This window comes from Prorops nasuta, unplaced genomic scaffold (assembly GCF_024137725.1).
Source record: "Prorops nasuta isolate Cenicafe-Biocafe unplaced genomic scaffold, Cenicafe_Pnas_1.2 PNAS00035, whole genome shotgun sequence".
Taxonomy (NCBI): Eukaryota; Metazoa; Arthropoda; class Insecta; order Hymenoptera; family Bethylidae; genus Prorops; species Prorops nasuta.
The window spans coordinates 1,781,076-1,802,902 of NW_027116832.1; the positions used below are offsets into that span (position 1 = coordinate 1,781,076).

Sequence of the window (21,827 nt, forward strand, 5' to 3'; positions counted from 1 at the left end):
GCCCATGATGGTTTGGTTTACCTCTAGAACCCAAAACGTAGTCCGCTACTGACCTCGACGTTCGCGCGACCTAGACCTACGTTCGTCCTCTAGCAGTCAGACAGGTGTTTTTATCCTCTTTTTTTTTTTTTTTTTTTTTTTTAAACGGGGATCCCTTTCTCTCGTGGATTATTGTGTAGCCTGGGGAAGAGACACCCAAAATTTCTTTTGCACCCAAGGAGGAAATGCCCCGTTAGGTATCACACGGGGAACAAACCTCCGAATGCGATACCCCGAGAATGCACCACTCCCTGGGGAGAATCGATATTGACCGTGGACAACGAATCTCGATCGCGACGCGCACTGACTCGAATTACTCGCGTGAACTAACACCCAAATAAACGAGGGGGAACCACTGTCCCTACTCACCCGAAGGGAGGGAAAAAGAAAATGCGCCACTCACGATTACTTTGTCCACCTACCTTTTGTCCGTTACTGTGGGTGGATCGGTCACGGCAGGTCCCGCTGCTGGGCTTCCTGTTCTGCACTCTTCTCCTATTACCTCTTGAAGATGTCCTTATTTCGTTTCACTTTACTTCTCGCCACTCACGTATCGCTAATTTATTGACGACTTGTCACTAATAGCTCCTACCTCGCAATGACTCTCGTCCGCGGGTAGGACCCGCGAGTTGGGTCGTATGGTGGGGGTAAAGGACCAATCGCGTTACTTGAAATTATAAGCAGCGCTCGGGTCTACTTTTGGTATTACTCCGCGCTCTGTTATTGTCAACGGATTAATAATTCTGAGAAAGTCAACAGATCAAAACATGTTGACAGTCCTATAGCCCATTTCTTAGAATTGGGGATTAAGGTTTTTCTCTTTATTTACTGCTGTGAGGACTAAGTTGGTTTTTCAGTCCGTAGATTAAAATAAACATAAATAAGACGAAACACATAAATGAAGACAACTCAACACCCATTCATTCGATAATCTAATCAACCGAAAATATCTTTTCTTCTTAACAACTATAGATTGTAATATTGATAAACAAAATCAATCTCGGCCTTTCCACAAAACTTCTCCCTCATCGGGCCCCACGTTGGGCGCCAAATTTATGACGAGTAATTTCGCGCGTATGTTTCACCAAGCCGTCGTTACCCTATAAAACTCGAAAATTGCTGGTAGTAGACCTAATATAACCCGGTATTCGGGAGAATTGTAATGCGATCCTGTAAGGGATCGGTTGGGCGCCAGGCTCGATGTTGGAGCCGAGGCCTATTCTACCCTGCAACTATCGTACCTATTCTGATTGCGGCTAGTCAGCCCCGAAGGTAGGAGAGGGGATGGATCAGGATGAGTGAGAAGCCATGCGGAGATGGTCCAGCCGGAAAGGGACATGAATTAAAAAGAAGAATCAAACACACAACTTTCGTTCCAGGGAGATGGATCTAGGCTTTATTTTGTCTCAGCACTCAATTTTTTTTTATAAATTGGACTCCGATCATCCCTTTAATTATCTCCAATTCGCGCACACACATTCCATCCATACTCGTTGAATTTCACAATCATCCCTTCTCACACGCACACTTCCATACCGACCCGAGGAGCGGGGAGAAAAACGGAGCTCCTGGTGACCACTCCCAGGTTACTTCCCTTCGTGTGTCAGAAACGGCCCGATGACGGGGAATAACACCCAATCCCCAGGTACCGGCCAAGTCCCTTAGGGAGGCCTCCTCACGAGCCTCAGAACCTTGCTCCCGTGGGGCGACTCGCCTTGGGTACTCTCCCTCCAATCGCGCTATATTGGAGGACGCCCCGACGAGGTGAGTACTCGGCCACGGCCCTTTTCAGGGACTCCCGACACCCCTCGGTCCACTCGATGGCCGAGCAAGCCCAGGTCCCGTCCTATGACCGATCGGATACTCACTCCCGTCACGTGAGCGGGATATCTGACGAGATATCTCCTCGCTCTTAAGGGGAACAGCGTTCTGGGCCCGCGCGTCTATTATGGGGCCAACCGACGGCCATCCTCCTCTTAACCCAACCTACTTCAAACCAGGGAATCGGACTACCCGGACCAGAAAACTCACCCCACAAACTTTGCCCTTCGGTGGGAGAGACGCCTGGGGAAAAACACCCTAGGAGAGGCCCAGGGTTCTCGCGAGAGGGGAAAACGGCACCCTCCGCAGCCCTGAGATCCTCGCCCAGAGCATCTCCCCCCCTCCTGGGCCGATCCCACCCACTACTCTGACACACAAAAGGAACGATAAAATGTCCTCACCTCAACAACATTTCTCCCCAAGGCCTGGAGCGGCCCAGCACCTTCTCGCTTCTGGCCCAAACCCGCATCAATTCTCCTCGCTGCGTCGTCTCCGAGGCATCCAGCATCCTTCGCCTACCTCACTCATCTCTAGTTGAGTTTCCATGTCCGGGAAGTTCTGGGCCGACTCGGGCTGGCCTCTCGTTCTAGGCCTTTTTCGCCCCCTTCCTGTCCGGCCAGACACCTTCCTTCTACGCTCTCTGGACACACTCTGGCTCTCCTCTCCTCTGCTTTCTCTCTCGACGCTTTTCTCCTCTTTTTCCCCGGCTCCTCTCCGCCTCCCCCTTTACCACTCCTTCTTTCCTTATTTTTGGCGCAATTGGCCACATAGAATCACGTGAGTAATCGACGTCACGTGTTCTATATCCCCTCCATTACAGCGCGGCCTTACTGCGTAAGGTGCGATCGCTTCTTACGCAGAAGAGCATGGAGACTCCTTGGGGCGTTGGCGGCTGAGGAGGGCTCCGGGGAGAGGTACTTTTGCGTCTCTCTCTCTCTTCGATCCAAGTCATTCTCTCTCTCCCTCTGCTTAACTCCGGGTTTGGGCTCAGGATAGTGCCTAGTCTTTCCTCCCTACTACTCTATGCTTCCTGCGCTTCTCCCCCTCACTCCTCGAGTCATTCCCTCACATTCCTTCATTCCCACGACCTTAAATACTAGACAACAATTAATAAGTGGCACATAGGTGCTGACTCTATACAAATCTAAGGTGGATTAGTCCATGGAGTAAAATATGGTTACTATTGAGAGGGTATAGCGGGTTGAGCAAGGAGGGAGGGCCTGTCGACTGATGAAGCAAACGCATTATAGCTAAAACTCCCACTTATAATGGGGGTCCCAAAAATCCCCGTTATAATATATATATATATATATATAAAGCGATACTTTTAAGAACCATTTCGGAAATCTATCAGAGGTTTACGGGACATTTGTTAAATATGGGTACCGGCCCCACAATTCAACGTTTAAAAGAATATTTACTAGGACCGGCCCCTATTTTATTTGTGATAAGGAAGGATCGTTAGTAGAGCCAAAATAAATATGGCTCAAAGACAAAAACAAGATCCAGGTTCCCGAATGTTTTTGTATTAAAGTTATAAGTTGGAACCAAAACCTAGGATGATCAACGCAAAAATATATTTATAAAAAAGTGATTTTAACCTATTTTCAAAGAAAATTTAATTAATTCGAAAAGAAAGATTAATTCATTTTCCACATTTGGTGGAACACAACTCCACTGCAGTGATGGGAACTTGTGGGAATTCGGTATCCCCACCATGCCGCCACTAGCTAGCACGCACACAGTGCCAGCGGTACATCGGTGAGCCAATCCCACTACTGTCGCCGCTAGCTGGTCACGCACACAGCTACATCGATACGTGCGTGTCTCGGCTTTCGCCGTTGTAGTTCGGTTAGCTCCGTTGAGGTATGAGTACGAGAGGGATGAATATACTTTTTTCTCGGACCTCTCTTTCGCTCTCTATTTCTCCCAAGTTTAGCCAACGAGCCGCGCCAAACTCCTTTTCCACAGTATCGGCCGGCTCGAAGCAATGGGAAAATAAATTTACTTTTTGACAATTATAATTCATAAATTTTTAAATGTTCTTACAATTTGACAATTATTCTGAAAATGGTAAAAAATTATTGTGGAAAAGAAAATTAAAGTAACAAATAAATAATATTGTCCGTGATAGTAATTGAAAGAAAAAATCCTTGTCATATTGCACAAAATTATCACTGAAGTGTGACATTTAAAATTCATTTAACAAACAAAAATTATACGAAAATACATTAAAGATTGATTAATATGAAAAAATGGTTAAAAATTAGTTAAAAACTCGACCATTCTCTTGCAATATCACTGCACAGATAGCTATTCGGATTTGTAAATATGACCAAATTCATTAATATATACTATGAAATGCAAAAATCTGACCTAATTTCTATGATGAGAGCCTAATAACAGAAAATGTGAGGTTGCTCGGAAATTTCTTCGGTTATTTTCCAATATGGAACACCTAAGCGAACTGAAATATCCTAAACTATATGCAAAAATAATAATAGGAAATAAAATTAGGACTTAACATATCACAATGTGAAATAATGTCAAACAATAGCTCAAACCCACTATTTTCAAATTTTTTTATGCAAAATTTGAGTGTAGAAGGTACTTCTGCCTTGAAACTTTTGCAAATTCCTATATAATTGTTAATAACTAAATAATTATTGCTCCAGAATTTACTTAAAATAAAAGTTTATTGAAATTGAGTTGTACGCTATGATATTGATAAATCTGACTTTATCTCTGCATTGAGAAGCAAATAACTCAATTTCTTATGCTTATCGGATGTTTCTTCGGCTATAATCTGGTATAATATGTCCGAATGAACACAAATAGATGCTATTAATTATCAACAAATTATGTGGGAATCAAAATTGGGGATTCTAAGCTATGCTACAAAATAATGACCAGAAATGGCTAAAATTGTCCAATTTCAAATTGAACTTCTACAAAATTGGAGTATCGTAGGCGCTTTCGGTTTGAATTTTTTGCAATTTCAATTATGTCCGAAGAATCATCCGAGAAATACGAGATGTGTGAAAGTGGATTGTGTGATGTCCGCGAGGATGTCTAGGAAGGGAGGCTTTAGAGTGGCAAAAAACAACGCCCAGGAAATCTGGTAAAAGGCAGTTTATTTGATTGCGAAAAATAAATACAAAATAAAAATGCTCCAAAGGAGGCTGAACAGTAAATGAGTAATCCACCCAAAGTTGGCAAATACGAAATCCCACCCTGTGATCCCCAGGTCCCAGGACAGGATTCTCCGAACTTGAGACTCCCAGGCTACGAAGAAAGAGAGAAAGGGAGAAGATTTCTTGGAGTCCAAGAAATCGACGATGGATCGGAAATGCGTACTAAGAGACTTAGTGGCGTCGCAGGAAGGTAGTGATGGCTAAGCTACCGCGAAGAAAGAAAAGACAAAGTCTAGAGTCTAGACCGTTTAAATAGAGCCGCAAATTGACGGAACTCTTGGGGAGTTAATATATACAAGGGACACAAATTGTAACAGCGAGAGAGAGCTCTGCGCTGTGAGCCATCTGTCGGCCTTGATTGGAGGTAGGACCAAGAGAGACTGAGTGTGAGCAGGAGCGAGACGGCCTGAGAGTCCCAGACCGCTCGCGCCCCCACTCCGATCTCTAACAAATCCTCCCCCGCATTGACGATCCTGCGTCAATTCAAATGAATCTCGTAGATGTTGGACATGAAACTAAACTTATGTGCTAAAATTTGAAATGGTGAAAACACCGTAAGAACAAAGACCATGGTGGAGAGAGAAAAGAAAAAAAAAAAAAAACCTTTGAGCGAAGCTCCGAATATCCACCAGTGGTCATAGACTAACTCATTTTTTAACGAGGAGTTTGGCAGTTTTCAGCTCTAGCGCTGGAGTCCAGCGTAAGAGCAATTTTCCTTGGGGATCCCACGTCTTCCACTGCCGATATTTCAACACAGCGTGCAATGGTATACGGTGTGTGAGTCCGAAGGCTAAAACTGTAACGTACTTTGCTGTACGCTCCAGCTCCTTAGCGGTAGAATCGTATAAGATTCCCTTCTCCCAACTGCTCGCGTACAAAACAGCTAAGTCAATTGCTGGTGCTGGTGCACGAGAAGGTCCCGCAATGGGTTCCATGCGAACGTCAGCTGATTCTGGTTCGGGTGGACAGGGCGAATCTGAAATGAACGGCAACCTGGAGTCTTCTTCCTCCTTCGTTGACACAAGCAAATCCGGAAGTTCCAGGAGAGAGTCCACACAAGGAGCATCGTCCGAAAGACTCAAGTCACTGAAGGAAAGGTCCAGTACATCGGACGCGTTCGCTTCTTCACCCCAAACCTCACTTAAGAACATTTCGACGTTGTCGACTAAATTAGGCACCTTGTCACTAGCCATGATTACGGAGAACTGATTTAATAAGTAGAGCGTCAAGGTGAAGATGTACGATTCGGCAGATCAAAGCCGTTGGGATTGTTTGTCAATATTTGTATTTATGCCGGGAGCCTACACAATTGTGTTAGGCTGCGTTGAATCTGTTTATTAGCTGTTTGAACCACAGCTACTCTTGCTACTGAGTCTGAACCGATGATTAAACGAGTAATTCGGCCTAAGTTCCATTTGCAAGGTGGAGCGTTTGGAGTCTTAATTATAACGATGTCCCCTTCACGAAAATCGTTATTTCTGATTTGCCATTTTGGACGAGATTGTAATGATTGCAGATACTCGCCTGACCATTTTTGCCAAAAAAGCTCGGTAATCCGAGTGATTTTCTGCCATCGATTTAGGGTAGATTCCTTTAAATCTAGAACGGACATTTCGGGTGGAGCGAGTAAAGCGCGACCGACCAAGAAGTGCCCTGGCGTTAGACATTCCAAGCTTTCAATGTCATCGCGTAAGCGAGAAAGAGGTCTGGAGTTTAAACAGACTTCAATACGACAAATCAATGTGGTCATTTCTTCGAACGTAGGAAGAAAAGTCCCGAGAATACGCTTTAAATGATGTTTTACGCTTCGTACTCCACTCTCCCACAGTCCACCCCAATGAGGAGTGGCCACGGGAATAAATTTCCATTCTATTTCGCGTATAGGTTCAAAATCTATAGATTGCGCATGTTTCAGAGAGCCTTGGAATGCAAGTTTCAATTCCTTATTTGCTCCTTGAAAATTTAACCCATTATCAGAGTAAATCACTGCGGGTTTACCACGACGTGAAGTAAAACGAGCTAGAGCCGCTAAAAATGCATCCGTATCATATTTGGAGACAAGCTCAAGATGGATGGCACGAGTAGCCATGCATACAAAAACAGCTATATAACACTTAACTGTTTTTGAGTTTCGGCCTTGATGCAGTTTTACAAGGAAGGGCCCGGCGTAATCAATGCCAGTATGTTCAAACGGATGGCTACGGTTTACTCGAGCAGTAGGCAAAGATCCCATGAATTGTGTTCCTAGCTTGGCACGCTGACGAACGCAAGTGACGCACCTATGTATTATGCTTTTCGCAGCGTTTCGTGCATTGATTACCCAATACTTTTGCCGCAATACTGTTAACGTAAGCTGTAGGCCACCGTGCAAGGTCGTAATGTGTATATGCCGAATGAGTAGCTCGGTTAAATAATTGGTTGGTAGAATAATGGGATGCTTTTGGTTGTCTGACAGGAATGAGTGTTGTAAACGCCCACCTACTCGGAGAACTCCTTGCACATCTAAAAACGGTGCAAGAGAATGTAATCGAGAATTTGACGGAATTGACTTTTTGCCTTGCAACGTTAAGATATCGGTTAAGAAGGCAGCAGCTTGAATTATTTTCACAACCCGCAGTGTTGCAGTACGTAGCTCGAGAGCTGACACGTGCGCGTGTTGACAAACATTTTTTCTACGCGCTCGATCCATAAATCGCAACACATAGCTAACAACACGGATTAGTTTTGTCCACGACGAGTAGTTACAAAGAAATGACGGTAAATCTCGTGTGACATGATTTGAATAGATCGACGAGGTCTTTATTTCCTCGTTGGTTTCAAACATTAAAGGAGAATTTCCCGATGACATTTCCCGAATTATTGAGGGTCCTTTCCACCAAAGCGCACTGTGTATTAATTGGCTTGGAGGAATTCCTCGCGAGTTGAGATCTGCAGGATTGGACTTAGTATTGACATAAGACCAATGAGCCTCTGGTAGACTTGATTGTATATATTCGACTCGGTTGGCTACAAAAACTTTCCATTTGGACGAATGCTGTGCAATCCAAGCCAACACGATTTGTGAATCAGAGAAACAAAAAATGTCATGCACTGAATGTTTAAGTGATGACTTGATATGAAGCATTAGTTTAGTCAGATAAGCAGCGGCGACTAGTTCAAGTCGAGCAATACTAATTGCTTTAAGAGGGGCTACTTTGGCTTTTGCCATTACGAGGCTGACTGATGTTTGACTATTATTGTTGTTGGTGAATTTGGCATACACCACAGCACTATATGATACATTTGAAGCATCACAGAACCCATAGAGTTCTAATTTATCTGCTTCACTAAGTTGACCATTCCAGCGCGGGATGGTGATTTTTGTTAATTCGCACATTTGCGAGTAATAAGACATCCATTTAGATTGGATAGGCTCGGGAACCTCGTCATCCCAATTAAGTTTGAGCAACCATGTGGATTGCATTATTTGCTTTAACACAATGGTGAACGGTGAGATCCAGCCCAAAGGATCGTAAATCTTCGCGTTTTCCGAGAGTAACATGCGCTTTGTTAACTTAGTGATGGAAGAAGGCGAAATTATAAACTGAAATGAATCAGAGCTGGTATTCCAAGATATGCCCAGCACTTTGCTAGTTTTGTTAAGACTTTCGCTACTAAAATTAAGATTAGCGTTACTAGAATCATTAGAAATTTCTTGGAGAGCTGAGCTTGCTGAATTGAAGGCCCATTTACTGAGCTCGAATTTACCTTTATCCAACAACTGAACTAATTGAGATTGGATATTGCGTAAATCCGCAAGGTTGTTAGCTCCAAAAAGAATGTCATCGACATAGATTGAGTGAAGTAAGGTGGACTTCGCATCTGGGAAGTCATTACCATGTTGATTTGCGAGTTCCTGCACTACCCGTGAAGCTAAAAACGGTGCAGGTCCGGTACCGTATGTGACCGTGTTCAATTGATATATTTGAGTATTTCCAGAATCATCTTTCCAAATTATAGCTTGGCATTTTCTGTCTTCCGGACGGATTAGAATTTGGCGAAACATTTTAACAATGTCTGTTACGCCAACAAAACGAAAATCACGCCAATTCATAAGAATGGCCGTTATATCTTTTTGTAATTTTGGCCCTACTAAGAGTACGTCGTTGAGTGATAGACCACTCTTAGTTTTAGCGGACGCATTAAATACGACACGTATTTTCTGTTTTCCATTCTCGAGTTTAAATACTGCGTGATGAGGCAGGTAAACCAAGGAGTCTGCGTCAATCGCGTTTGTTGTGACCTTCTCCATGTGTCCTAACTGCTCGTACTCTCTAATGAATTTAGTATAGCTTTCAGACTGCTCAGGAGATTTGTTAATGCGACAGAGAACTCGCTTTAAAGCTGATTCGGCGATGCTGCGAGAGACTCCCAGTGCCGATTTGGAGGACTCTGTCTTGAAAGGCAATGCAACCTGATAGCGGCCTGATGGTAATTGAGTAACGTTGCTCGCGAAAATGTCCTCGCATAATTGATCTTCAGGGGTCAAACTATAAGTGCTAGGAACTTCTTCAATCTCCCAAAAATCTCGAAGCGTTTTATCGAAGTCACAACAATGAAGAACGTTTACTGTTGCAGTATGCGTGGACGACGCGAGTGTACCATACACAACCCAGCCAAATAACGAATCTTGTGCTATCAGTGCACGGTTCGATGAATGAATTATTTGATTCAGTAAGAGCTGAGGGCAATAATCTGCACCAATTAAAATATCAATTGGATTTCTCGCAGAAGCATATTCGTCCGCGAGGTCCAGAGAACCTAATTGAGGGAATTCAAGCGGTGAATACGACCGAGGACTATAATTCGTGATTTTTGGTAAAATTAATGCCGTCACTTTGAGTGAGGTCTGATCGTGTTTGACTGACTGTAAGATGAGTTCAGCTTTGCTCGAGACGTTCCGTACCGCACCTCCTGTGACTCCGTAAATCGTTGCATTAACTTTGCGGCGTGTAACTCTTAATAACTGGGCTAGATTTTCCGTCATGAAAGACGTTTGTGAGCCCGGGTCGACTAAGCCTCTAATCATAATTTGACGGCCATTTGGTGCTGTAGCGCGCGCAAGAAAAGTTGCAAGGAGTGCCGTGCGTTCATCCATGGCACTCACATGGGCAACAACAGAAGTCGAAGGCTGATCAATGGTTTGAAGACTGGTGGGTGCATTAGCTTGAGATGGATTACGTTGAGACGTCGGATTAGATTGTTTCTCAAAATGCAGAAGCGTATGATGTGCCTTGGAACATTTTTTACATCGAGAATTACTTCGGCAAGACGATATCGAATGACCAGGTCTCAAGCAATTGATACAAAGTGAGTTGTTCTGCGCTGCTTTGTATCTGGCTTGAGGGTTCAAAGCAATAAAGCTGTTGCATTGATAGAGAGGATGATCCGCGTCACAATAAAAGCATTTTGGTTTATCAACGATTGCGTTGAGTGATTTCAACGACTTAGGGCGAGAAGTTTTATCAGTGTTTTGTTTACTACCTTTGAACTTGTTACTGATAGATTCGAGCATATTGATCTGCTCGGTGATGAACTCCAAGAACTGAGTGAAGGAGGGATATTTCAAAACACGTTTTATTTCCTTCTCCCACTCTACACTGAGAATTTGATCTAGTTTATTTGAGAGGATGTGGAATAATATAGCACTCCAATCATCAACTGGATATCCTAACGTCCTCAGCGAGTCAAGCACAACTATAGTGGTATCGCGCAGTGTTTTCATGGATATGAGGTTGTCAGAAAAGACTTTCGGAATGAGCGTTAGTTTGCTAAGAAGGTTGGACGTAATAATTCGTTCATTTGTGTACCTAATCACCAACGCATTCCATGCTGTTAAGTAACTATCGTTACTGGCGGCTAAGGATCGGATTACTGAGCTAGCTTCTCCTTGAAGACATGCCTTTAAATAATGAAACTTTTGAACACCTGGTAGTGTCGAATTATCGTGAATCATTGATTTGAAAGAGTCATAGAAGGTTGACCACTCAGAATAGTCACCACTAAATTTGGGTAAATCTAGCTTAGGAAGTTTCAATGAGGGAGCATGGGTCTGCCCTGCAGTGACAAGAGCGACTTGCTCGCCGCTTAAATTCTCGATTTGCTCTAAAATGTATTCTTCCGCAGTTAAATACGCCGTCATAGCTCGCTCATAAGTATTCTGCGTCGTATAGTTAAACTGCTGCAAATCTTTCTCCGTTAAATGATTAGTAATCGTCACATGATTCGTTTGTATTTTCGCGAGAGTTTCCTTGGCACTAGCCAGACGACCATTTAAATAAGGAACGGTAAAGTTACCTACACCCCGCTTTTTGGTGTTGACCAGTAGCCGTTCTAATTCTGTGCAATAAAGACCAACGTGACCTGCGCACATGAGGATTTCCTCCTGCGTTACCATTTTGCCACCAGAGACACTCCCCCAGTCACCTCGAAGAATCACCAATCAAAATTCAACTCAATTGAAAATGTACCGGTTATATCCGGCTCGAAGGACCAGAAGTTTGTGTGAAAGTTGATTGTGTGATGTCCGCGAGGATGTCTAGGAAGGGAGGCTTTAGAGTGGCAAAAAACAACGCCCAGGAAATCTGGTAAAAGGCAGTTTATTTGGTTGCGAAAAATAAATACAAAATAAAAATGCTCCAAAGGAGGCTGAACAGTAAATGAGTAATCCACCCAAAGTTTGCAAATACGAAATCCCACCCTGTGATCCCCAGGTCCCAGGACAGGATTCTCCGAACCTGAGACTCCCAGGCTACGAAGAAAGAGAGAAAGGAAGAAGATTTCTTGGAGTCCAAGAAATCGACGATGGAGCGGAAATGCGTACTAAGAGACTTAGTGGCGTCGCAGGAAGGTAGTGATGGCTAAGCTACCGCGAAGAAAGAAAAGACAAAGTCTAGAGTCTAGACCGTTTAAATAGAGCCGCAAATTGACGGAACTCTTGGGGAGTTAATATATACAAGGGACACAAATTGTAACAGCGAGAGAGAGCTCTGCGCTGTGAGCCATCTGTCGGCCTTGATTGGAGGTAGGACCAAGAGAGACTGAGTGTGAGCAGGAGCGAGACGGCCTGAGAGTCCCAGACCGCTCGCGCCCCCACTCCGATCTCTAACACGAGAAATTCAATTATTTGCCTCTGAATATTTGCATAAAGTCAGATTTTTCAATATCATGAGGTAAAACTCAATTTCAATAAACTCACCATTTTAGAGCTTTCAGAATTTCGGGCAACTTCAGCTTTAGAAGAAGAGCGACTACCGCTAACCAACACATTTTTTTGTCATCCGTGTAAAGTGATGTAGCGTTTACCCAAAAACTCTAAGCAAATCAAAATCTTTTTCCTCATTTAGATTTTAATTTTTACAAAATGCTTGTATATAGCCATTAATTAATTACATTTGGTAATAAATACATATAAAATGCATTCTTATTATATCAAATAATAAGTTGAGGTACAATAAACTCAATGTTTTTATATTAATCTGCTAACAAATACATTTTTTGTGTTTTTTATAGAGTCCAATAAGTTAATGGTTATTAAAAAAAAAATACTTGTAATGAAAAAAAAATGAAAAAATTTTAAGCTTCGTCAAGACTCGAACCCGAGCCTGCCGCGTGAAAAACGGCTGCCTTACCATCTGCGCTACAGTGCTCACTTGATGTACCAAAAGCAAAACAGCCTTTTAAACACTGGCTACAATTCTTTCATTAACTTGTCATAAACGATTAAGAAATAGCTGCAATAATAAATACACTTATTTACACAGCATTATTACACTAAATTTATTATGTTTTTAATTTGAAGCATACATTTTGCATGAAGATATAATAGTTTAACGGTAACCATGCAGTACATTAAATACAAAGTTATTCATATGCTACATTGTCGTAAATTATTCGAGTACACGTAACATATATTGTAATATTACTTAATTAATTTACGACAATGTTGCATATCAATAGCTTTGTATTTAGTGTACTGCATGGTTACCGTTAAACTATCATATCTTCATGCAAAATGTATGCTTCAAATTAAAAACATAATAAATTTAGTGTAATAATGTTGTGTAAATAAGTGTATTTATTATTGCAGCTATTTCTTAATCGTTTATGACAAGTTAATGAAAGAATTATAGCCAGTCTTTAAAAGGCTGTTTTGCTTTTGGTACACCAAGTGAGCACTGTAGCGCAGATGGTAAGGCAGCCGTTTGTCACGCGGCAGGCTCGGGTTCGAGTCTTGACGAAGCTTAAAATATTTCATCTTTTTTCATTACAAGGAACTTTTTTTTAATAACCATTAACTTATTGGACTCAATGATAAATACAAAAAATGTATTTGTTAGCAGATTAATATAAAAGCATTGAGTTTATTGTACCTCAACTTATTATTTGATATAATAAGAATGCATTTTATATGTATTTATTACCAAATGAAATTAATTAATGGCTATATACAAGTATTTTGTAAAAATTAAAATCTAAGTGAGGAAAAAGATTTTGATTTGCTTAGAGTTTTTGGGTAAACGCTACATCACTTTACACGGATGACATAAAAATGTGTTGGTTAGCGGTAGTCGCTCTTCTTCTAAAGCTGAAGTTGCCCGAAATTCTGAAAGCTCTAAAATGGTGAGTTTATTGAAATTGAGTTTTACCTCATGATATTGAAAAATCTGACTTTATGCAAATATTCAGAGGCAAATAATTGAATTTCTCGTATTTCTCGGATGATTCTTCGGACATAACTGAAATTGCAAAAAATTCAAACCGAAAGCGCCTACGATACTCCAATTTTGTAGAAAATCAATTTGAAATTGGACAATTTTAGCCATTTCTGGTCATTATTTTGTAGCATAGCTTAGAACCCCCAATTTTGATTCCCACATAATTTGTTGATAATTAATAGCATCTATTTGTGTTCATTCGGACATATTATACCAGATTATAGCCGAAGAAACATCCGAGAAGCATAAGAAATTGAGTTATTTGCTTCTCAATGCAGAGATAAAGTCAGATTTATCAATATCATAGCGTAAAACTCAATTTCAATAAACTTTTATTTTAAGTAAATTCTGGAGCAATAATTATTTAGTTATTAACAATTATATAGGAATTTGCAAAAGTTTCAAGGCAGAAGTACCTTCTACACTCAAATTTTGCATAAAAAAATTTGAAAATAGTGGGTTTGAGCTATTGTTTGACATTATTTCACATTGTGATATGTTAAGTCCTAATTTTATTTCCTATTATTATTTTTGCATATAGTTTAGGATATTTCAGTTCGCTTAGGTGTTCCATATTGGAAAATAACCGAAGAAATTTCCGAGCAACCTCACATTTTCTGTTATTAGGCTCTCATCATAGAAATTAGGTCAGATTTTTGCATTTCATAGTATATATTAATGAATTTGGTCATATTTACAAATCCGAATAGCTATCTGTGCAGTGATATTGCAAGAGAATGGTCGAGTTTTTAATTAATTTTTAACCATTTTTTCATATTAATCAATCTTTAATGTATTTTCGTATAATTTTTGTTTGTTAAATGAATTTTAAATGTCACACTTCAGTGATAATTTTGTGCAATATGACAAGGATTTTTTCTTTCAATTACTATCACGGACAATATTATTTATTTGTTACTTTAATTTTTTTTTCCACAATAATTTTTTACCATTTTCAGAATATTTATCAAATTGTAATAACATTTAAAAATTTTCATGAATTATAATTGTCAAAAAGTAAATTTATTTTCCCATTGCATCGAGCCGGCCGATACTGTGGAAAAGGAGTTTGGCGCGGCTCGTTGGCTAAACTTGGGAGAAATAGAGAGCGAAAGAGAGGTCCGAGAAAAAAGTATATTCATCCCTCTCGTACTCATACCTCAACGGAGCTAACCGAATTTCAACGGCGAAAGCCGAGACACGCACGTAACGATGTAGCTGTGTGCGTGACCAGCGAGCGGCGACAGTTGTGGGGTTGGCTCACCGATGTACCGCTGGCACTGTGTGCGTGCTAGCTAGTGGCGGCGTGGTGGGGATACCGAATTCCCACAAGTTCCCATCAATGCTCCACTGCATAAGGCTATAATAAATATGATGATTTCGGATTTTCATAAATCTTTTGACCCATTATAGACAAAACGGAAAAGTTCGTAAATTTGTAATCTTGTATGCAAACGTTCCTTTCCGGTTTTTAAAGAATGGAAACCAAGTTTAAAGCATTTTATCTTCAACAACTCTGCAGTTAATTTAAAATGTATCAAAATACGTTTTTCACTAGATTAGCCAATCCTGTGATCATGCTAGATTATAAACAGTGAAATATTGGTACCAAATATAATTTACAAATTAATGCTTAGTCTTGTTACTTGAAGTAAAAAATTACCAACAGAAATTCGTTGAATTATACTATATTTATTTATAGAAGAAAGTTCAATTGAATTCTTATTATATAATCTCATTTTTTTAATTTTACCCATTATTCAATTTTATATTCATCAAAACTATGTACAAAAATTAATTTTTCTTGATCAAAGTAGCAGAATATGATAAAAATCCAAAAATTTATAAATTTTACAAAGTTAAATTATTGAATTGTCTTATGTACATTAAGTTTATAATGCCAATCAACTACTGAGTAGTGTTGATTAAATTCAACAGGGTACCTACTTTTCCGGAAACAGTGTTAAATTGTAATCTTGATATGGTAGGTATAATAAATACTGCTCTCCCGTAGCAGATGCTATCGGGTCCATTTTATAAATAAAGAAACTTGTTTTTCCTTTTCACAATTTCTGTTATAATAAATACTAGACTAATTGTAATATATTTGCTTATCTTTCATTCTTTGTGTACGCATTGTAACGTCACGTTTCGCGGCTCGGCCTAGAATAGTGTTTTCACTCTAGGAGATTCCCTAAAAGAATATTTATCGAACGCTATTCGGCCTTGGTTTGCCAGGGGTGAGCAGGGACCAGAAACGAACGACAAGACACACGGAGGTTTGATGGCCAGGAAATCTTAAATAAAATCTCGTTACAGTTTTTAATATATAAAAATCACAATTTTATTTCCGCGAACAAAAGTGAAATCATACATGAGTTTGATGTTCCCATTTAACTTAATTTAGTCGATTATAATTTTCGGTTGATATGGTATTGGGCGCCAGTTCGCTGGAAATTCTCTGAATATACCTCCGCGGTTGGCCGGCTGGAGACTCGTCTTATGCGTGGACCAAGACGCTACTTAAATTTTACTTAGAATAACGGGGAAACGGCTAGGGCAAGGATATTCGAACGGGCTCGCGTCGAGAAAACTTCGAGAAGGCTCTGGATCGCCTTTCTCCGACGAGGGACTACACCCTGTCCTACAACGAATTCCTAGAATACAGGGGATCCCTACGCAATTAGCGACCCGTTAAACATTAACCTATTGCTCCTAAAACCGTTCCCGAATAAGTAATAAACGCAATAATTATTTAATCATAAACAAGAAACCGACTCGTATTACGCCGGATGAAACTCGAGATAAGACAACGGATTAGGTAGTAAGGAGCCTTGGCTTCTTCTCAAGAGAAAACCAAGTTTACCTGGGAGCAAAAGCTACTTGGGAATGACAATGAGGGGATGCTGCTGCATGCGTCCATGCAAGAAGTCCACTACTAGGTTGTCCACTGCATTCTAGCTATACTTCCTCTTTACTACAAAGTTGTATTCACTCACCAATTCATAAAAATAGGAAATTGACTACAGGGCAATACCCTTACCGTACCCTAACAGCACACTTGGTAGAAAGTCGACTTTAGGTTGACTTTTTTGAGACAAGACTCAATTGACTCGAAAGTGCCGACATAATGCCGACTTTTTAGAGACGACTTTAAATTGTCGACTTTAAGCCTACTTCTTACAGTCAGCTTTAAGTTAACTCCAAATAGTCGACTTTAAGCCTACTTCTTACAGTCAGCTTTAAGTTAACTCCAATTGTCGACTTTAAGCCTACTTTTTACAGTCAGCTTTAAGTTAACTCCAATTGTCGACTTTAAGCCTACTTTTTACAGTCAGCTTTAAGTTAACTCCAAATTGTCCACTTTAAGCCTACTTTTTACAGTCAGCTTTAACTCCAAATTGCCGACTGTAAGGGCTATGGCACACAAAAAAACTTAAGGAAAACTTAAGCAATAAGATGAAAACGAACCAATCACAGTTTAGCCATTGCCGAAATTTTCAACAGTGATTGGTACATACCCCAGTCAAGAATCAATTGTAAAAAGGATGTACAAAATCTGATGTCTAATGCATATACTTATAATATTCTTCAATGTTATATTACTATATAAATATACTACTGATATTCTCTAGAGTATATGATACTCATATTTTCATTTGCATATATACCAAATATATATTTCTGAATATCCTGCAATAATCCAAATTTGAATGTTCACCGAACATGTTAAAAAATATATGTATTTAATATGTGCATATGAAACTATATATATATAAATTTACAGAAAAAATATCTTAGAGATATTTATATATACTGGAAGAACTATCCAATCAAAAAAACCACGGCTTTATTTACAAATATGCTTAAAACAATATTTTCTATTTAACTCGATAGTTTTGTGCAGCATTTATTTTATTCACTCGTTTAATAAAGTTACTTTGAGTATTTTTTGTGGAACATTACAAAAATATCTGATAATCAAATACGCGTTAATTTTGGACTAGAATAGTAGAAATCTAATTTTGCAACATATGTAGACAGAAACCATAAGAATCTATTATGTGTTAATGCAGTTGGTTTCAAGGACAGGACATAGGCGTTTAAATCTCGAAGTTAAGCAGCCATGGGCGCGTAGTGCAATTTAGAGGGTGACCCATTGGGAACACCGCGAACATCGGCAGGAATTTTCAATTGTAATAAGGCATACCAATGGATCAAAAAGCAAAATAGGTTGATAGGCGCGCGATGTACTATGCAATTAAATTTTATAAAATTGAATTTAGATACGAATGCCAATAAATAGTATATGATGATAATATTTTATATAAGTAGCGTATAATGGTAATATTTTATATATGTAGCATATACTGGTAATATTTTATATAAATATACGAGAAATATCCTAATTTGAACATTCATAGAATGTTCAATTATGATTCAAGTGTACATTCCTTAAACATATTGCTTAAGTTTTTTTGTGTGCCATAGCCCTAACCTAACTTTTCAGAGTCAGCCTTAAGCTGACTCCACAATGTCGACTTTAAGCTGACATTCCCAAGTTGGCTTTAAGCTGACTCTCAAAAGTCGGCATATACACGGTGTTTCAGTGACCCATGTCATAACTTTCAGGGACGATAGGGGATGCAATTTAAAGCAACTTTTATTGAGGGACCATGGGCCGCTGATGTGAAAAAAAAAAAGTTCTGGAGGTTTAAATGTCCTACGCTATTCGGTGTGGCGGAGCCTTAAGCAGCGCCGTAACGCACGTTGGTGCCCGCGTCTCTTCAACAAATGACTACTAATTTATCTAGACGCGTATTTATCATGAGTTAAAGGGCTTAAATGTAAGAATTGAGTAACCTAAAGATAAAATTTCAATTACACATAAAAGTGCGCTAATTAAGAATTAATTGAATACGAGAGGGAAGAAATAGGAGTGACTTACTAGCTGTTGCAGTGTCATCAGTTGCTCTATTGTTGCTCCTCCTCATGTTGATTTTGAGTCATATAAGCTGTTCAAAATGGTTGCCACGAACTCTGATACAGGCTTCGCATCTTCGAAGCATAGAGGTACGAACTCTATCGAAAATCCCAGGAGTATTCATTACCTCGTCAAATGAAGTGACTATTCTCTCTATCAGCTGATTTTCAGTCTCGACAGGAGTAACATACACTAAGGATTTCACATGACCCCATAAAAAAAAATCTAGAGGTGTCAGGTCTGGTGAGCGCGGAGGCCATTGAACCGGTGCACCTCTTCCGATCCATCGTCGTTGAAATTTTTCAACAACGAGATTATTAGCCTGGCGATTAAAATGTGGTGGCGCGCCGTCACTTTGAAACCACATTTCTTGCCGAACTGATAATGGCACATCTTCCAATAAAACTGGTAAGATATCCTTGATGAACTCGGTGTAGATGGTTCCCGTCAAACGTCGCGGGAGGAAATACGGTCCGATCAGCTGATTGTTAATTATACCGGCCCAAACATTGACGGAGAAACGATTTTGATTTGATGCCACGAAACACGCACGCGGATTCTCAAAATCCCACTGATGGCTGTTTCGGCTATTAAAAAAACCATTACGCGTAAAACAAGCTTCATCAGTGAATAATACACTTCGCGCGAAACCGTTGTCTTCACCACACTTTCTCAGAAACCACTCACAAAAATGCACTCGCGCGTGGAAGTCAGTGGGTTTTAAGCCCTGCACCTTGCGATAGTGGTAAGGGTGCATGCCTTCTTCGTTTAAAACACGCCACACATTCGTATTCGATGTTTGAAGCTCATACGCAATAGCTCTAGTGCTAAGTGTAGGGTCTTCTCGCACACGGTTCAGCACAGCCTCTTCGAACTCAACGGTGCGCGTTGTTCTACTTGCACCAGGAGCTTTTTGATACTCAAACGAGCCATTTTCACGTAAACGCTGTGCTAACGATATAAAAAATCGTCGATCTGGGTGTCGGCGATTAGGAAACTTCTCCCGATAAAGTCTTGCCGCTTTCGAACTATTACCGTCGGCTTTTCCATAAACGAGATGCATATCCGCCATCTCTGCGAACGTGTAATCGCTCATTTTAAAAAATCACAATTTTTACTTTACTAAATTATTAGCCAGTTAGCAGCGAAATCGTCTTTTTTCCAACGAAGCCGAAAAAAACAACGCTATTCTTTATTAGTTCTATGGTGTGTTTTGTTTTTACTGTGTTTACAAAATACTTTATTACAATATTGGAGGTATAAAACAAAACACACCATAGAACTAATAAAGAATAGCGTTGTTTTTTTCGGCTTCGTTGGAAAAAAGACGATTTCGCTGCTAACTGGCTAATAATTTAGTAAAGTAAAAATTGTGATTTTTTAAAATGAGCGATTACACGTTCGCAGAGATGGCGGATATGCATCTCGTTTATGGAAAAGCCGACGGTAATAGTTCGAAAGCGGCAAGACTTTATCGGGAGAAGTTTCCTAATCGCCGACACCCAGATCGACGATTTTTTATATCGTTAGCACAGCGTTTACGTGAAAATGGCTCGTTTGAGTATCAAAAAGCTCCTGGTGCAAGTAGAACAACGCGCACCGTTGAGTTCGAAGAGGCTGTGCTGAACCGTGTGCGAGAAGACCCTACACTTAGCACTAGAGCTATTGCGTATGAGCTTCAAACATCGAATACGAATGTGTGGCGTGTTTTAAACGAAGAAGGCATGCACCCTTACCACTATCGCAAGGTGCAGGGCTTAAAACCCACTGACTTCCACGCGCGAGTGCATTTTTGTGAGTGGTTTCTGAGAAAGTGTGGTGAAGACAACGGTTTCGCGCGAAGTGTATTATTCACTGATGAAGCTTGTTTTACGCGTAATGGTTTTTTTAATAGCCGAAACAGCCATCAGTGGGATTTTGAGAATCCGCGTGCGTGTTTCGTGGCATCAAATCAAAATCGTTTCTCCGTCAATGTTTGGGCCGGTATAATTAACAATCAGCTGATCGGACCGTATTTCCTCCCGCGACGTTTGACGGGAACCATCTACACCGAGTTCATCAAGGATATCTTACCAGTTTTATTGGAAGATGTGCCATTATCAGTTCGGCAAGAAATGTGGTTTCAAAGTGACGGCGCGCCACCACATTTTAATCGCCAGGCTAATAATCTCGTTGTTGAAAAATTTCAACGACGATGGATCGGAAGAGGTGCACCGGTTCAATGGCCTCCGCGCTCACCAGACCTGACACCTCTAGATTTTTTTTTATGGGGTCATGTGAAATCCTTAGTGTATGTTACTCCTGTCGAGACTGAAAATCAGCTGATAGAGAGAATAGTCACTTCATTTGACGAGGTAATGAATACTCCTGGGATTTTCGATAGAGTTCGTACCTCTATGCTTCGAAGATGCGAAGCCTGTATCAGAGTTCGTGGCAACCATTTTGAACAGCTTATATGACTCAAAATCAACATGAGGAGGAGCAACAATAGAGCAACTGATGACACTGCAACAGCTAGTAAGTCACTCCTATTTCTTCCCTCTCGTATTCAATTAATTCTTAATTAGCGCACTTTTATGTGTAATTGAAATTTTATCTTTAGGTTACTCAATTCTTACATTTAAGCCCTTTAACTCATGATAAATACGCGTCTAGATAAATTAGTAGTCATTTGTTGAAGAGACGCGGGCACCAACGTGCGTTACGGCGCTGCTTAAGGCTCCGCCACACCGAATAGCGTAGGACATTTAAACCTCCAGAACTTTTTTTTTTTCACATCAGCGGCCCATGGTCCCTTAATAAAAGTTGCTTTAAATTGCATCCCCTATCGTCCCTGAAAGTTATGACATGGGTCACTGAAACACCGTGTAGTTGACAGTTATTTTAGGACATTTGCCTACTTAAAGTCATCCTAAGGTTAACAAAAAGTTAACTTTGAGTCGACGCTGACTCAAGGGCCGCCACCTTTAAGTCGACTATAAGCTGACTCTGTGCTGTTAGGGTATATGCAACGTGAAACAAATTAACACATTA

The 21,827-nt window shown here is 40.4% G+C and overlaps 3 protein-coding genes across 3 annotated transcripts; 1 reads left to right on the top strand and 2 right to left on the bottom strand.

Annotated features, from left to right (window-relative positions):
* Nucleotides 1–6,342: 6,342 nt before the first annotated feature.
* LOC136783773 (uncharacterized) lies at nt 6,343–12,936 on the bottom strand. Its single transcript, XM_066744044.1, has 7 exons — nt 12,866–12,936; nt 12,725–12,783; nt 12,399–12,423; nt 12,292–12,349; nt 11,999–12,225; nt 11,564–11,844; nt 6,343–11,519 (listed from the first exon to the last, which is right to left on the bottom strand). Exons 1-7 carry the CDS (start codon nt 12,934–12,936, stop codon nt 6,343–6,345), a joined length of 5,898 nt encoding a protein of 1,965 aa, XP_066600141.1.
* Nucleotides 12,937–18,816: 5,880 nt separating this feature from the next.
* LOC136783774 (uncharacterized) lies at nt 18,817–19,866 on the bottom strand. The gene has a single exon (XM_066744045.1). It carries the CDS (start codon nt 19,864–19,866, stop codon nt 18,817–18,819), a length of 1,050 nt encoding a protein of 349 aa, XP_066600142.1.
* A 337-nt stretch (nt 19,867–20,203) lies between these two features.
* LOC136783775 (uncharacterized) lies at nt 20,204–21,253 on the top strand. Its single transcript, XM_066744047.1, has one exon. The coding sequence runs from the start codon at nt 20,204–20,206 to the stop codon at nt 21,251–21,253; it is 1,050 nt and encodes a 349-aa protein (XP_066600144.1).
* The last annotated feature ends 574 nt before the right edge of the window (nt 21,254–21,827 follow it).

What these genes read in the sequence shown, in the direction of transcription:
- LOC136783773 (XM_066744044.1), bottom strand. Translation starts at nt 12,936, where the DNA reads ATGGTTACCGTTAAACTATTATATCTTCATGCAAAATGTATGCTTCAA. An exon ending in TGAGCACTGTAGCGCAGATG is followed by an intron (nt 12,424 to 12,724) that starts GTAAGGCAGCCG and finishes ATGAGGAAAAAG; the next exon opens with ATTTTGATTTGCTTAGAGTT. An exon ending in ATTCTGAAAGCTCTAAAATG is followed by an intron (nt 12,226 to 12,291) that starts GTGAGTTTATTG and finishes GCAAATATTCAG; the next exon opens with AGGCAAATAATTGAATTTCT.
- LOC136783774 (XM_066744045.1), bottom strand. Translation starts at nt 19,866, where the DNA reads ATGGCGGATATGCATCTCGTTTATGGAAAAGCCGACGGTAATAGTTCG.
- LOC136783775 (XM_066744047.1), top strand. Translation starts at nt 20,204, where the DNA reads ATGGCGGATATGCATCTCGTTTATGGAAAAGCCGACGGTAATAGTTCG.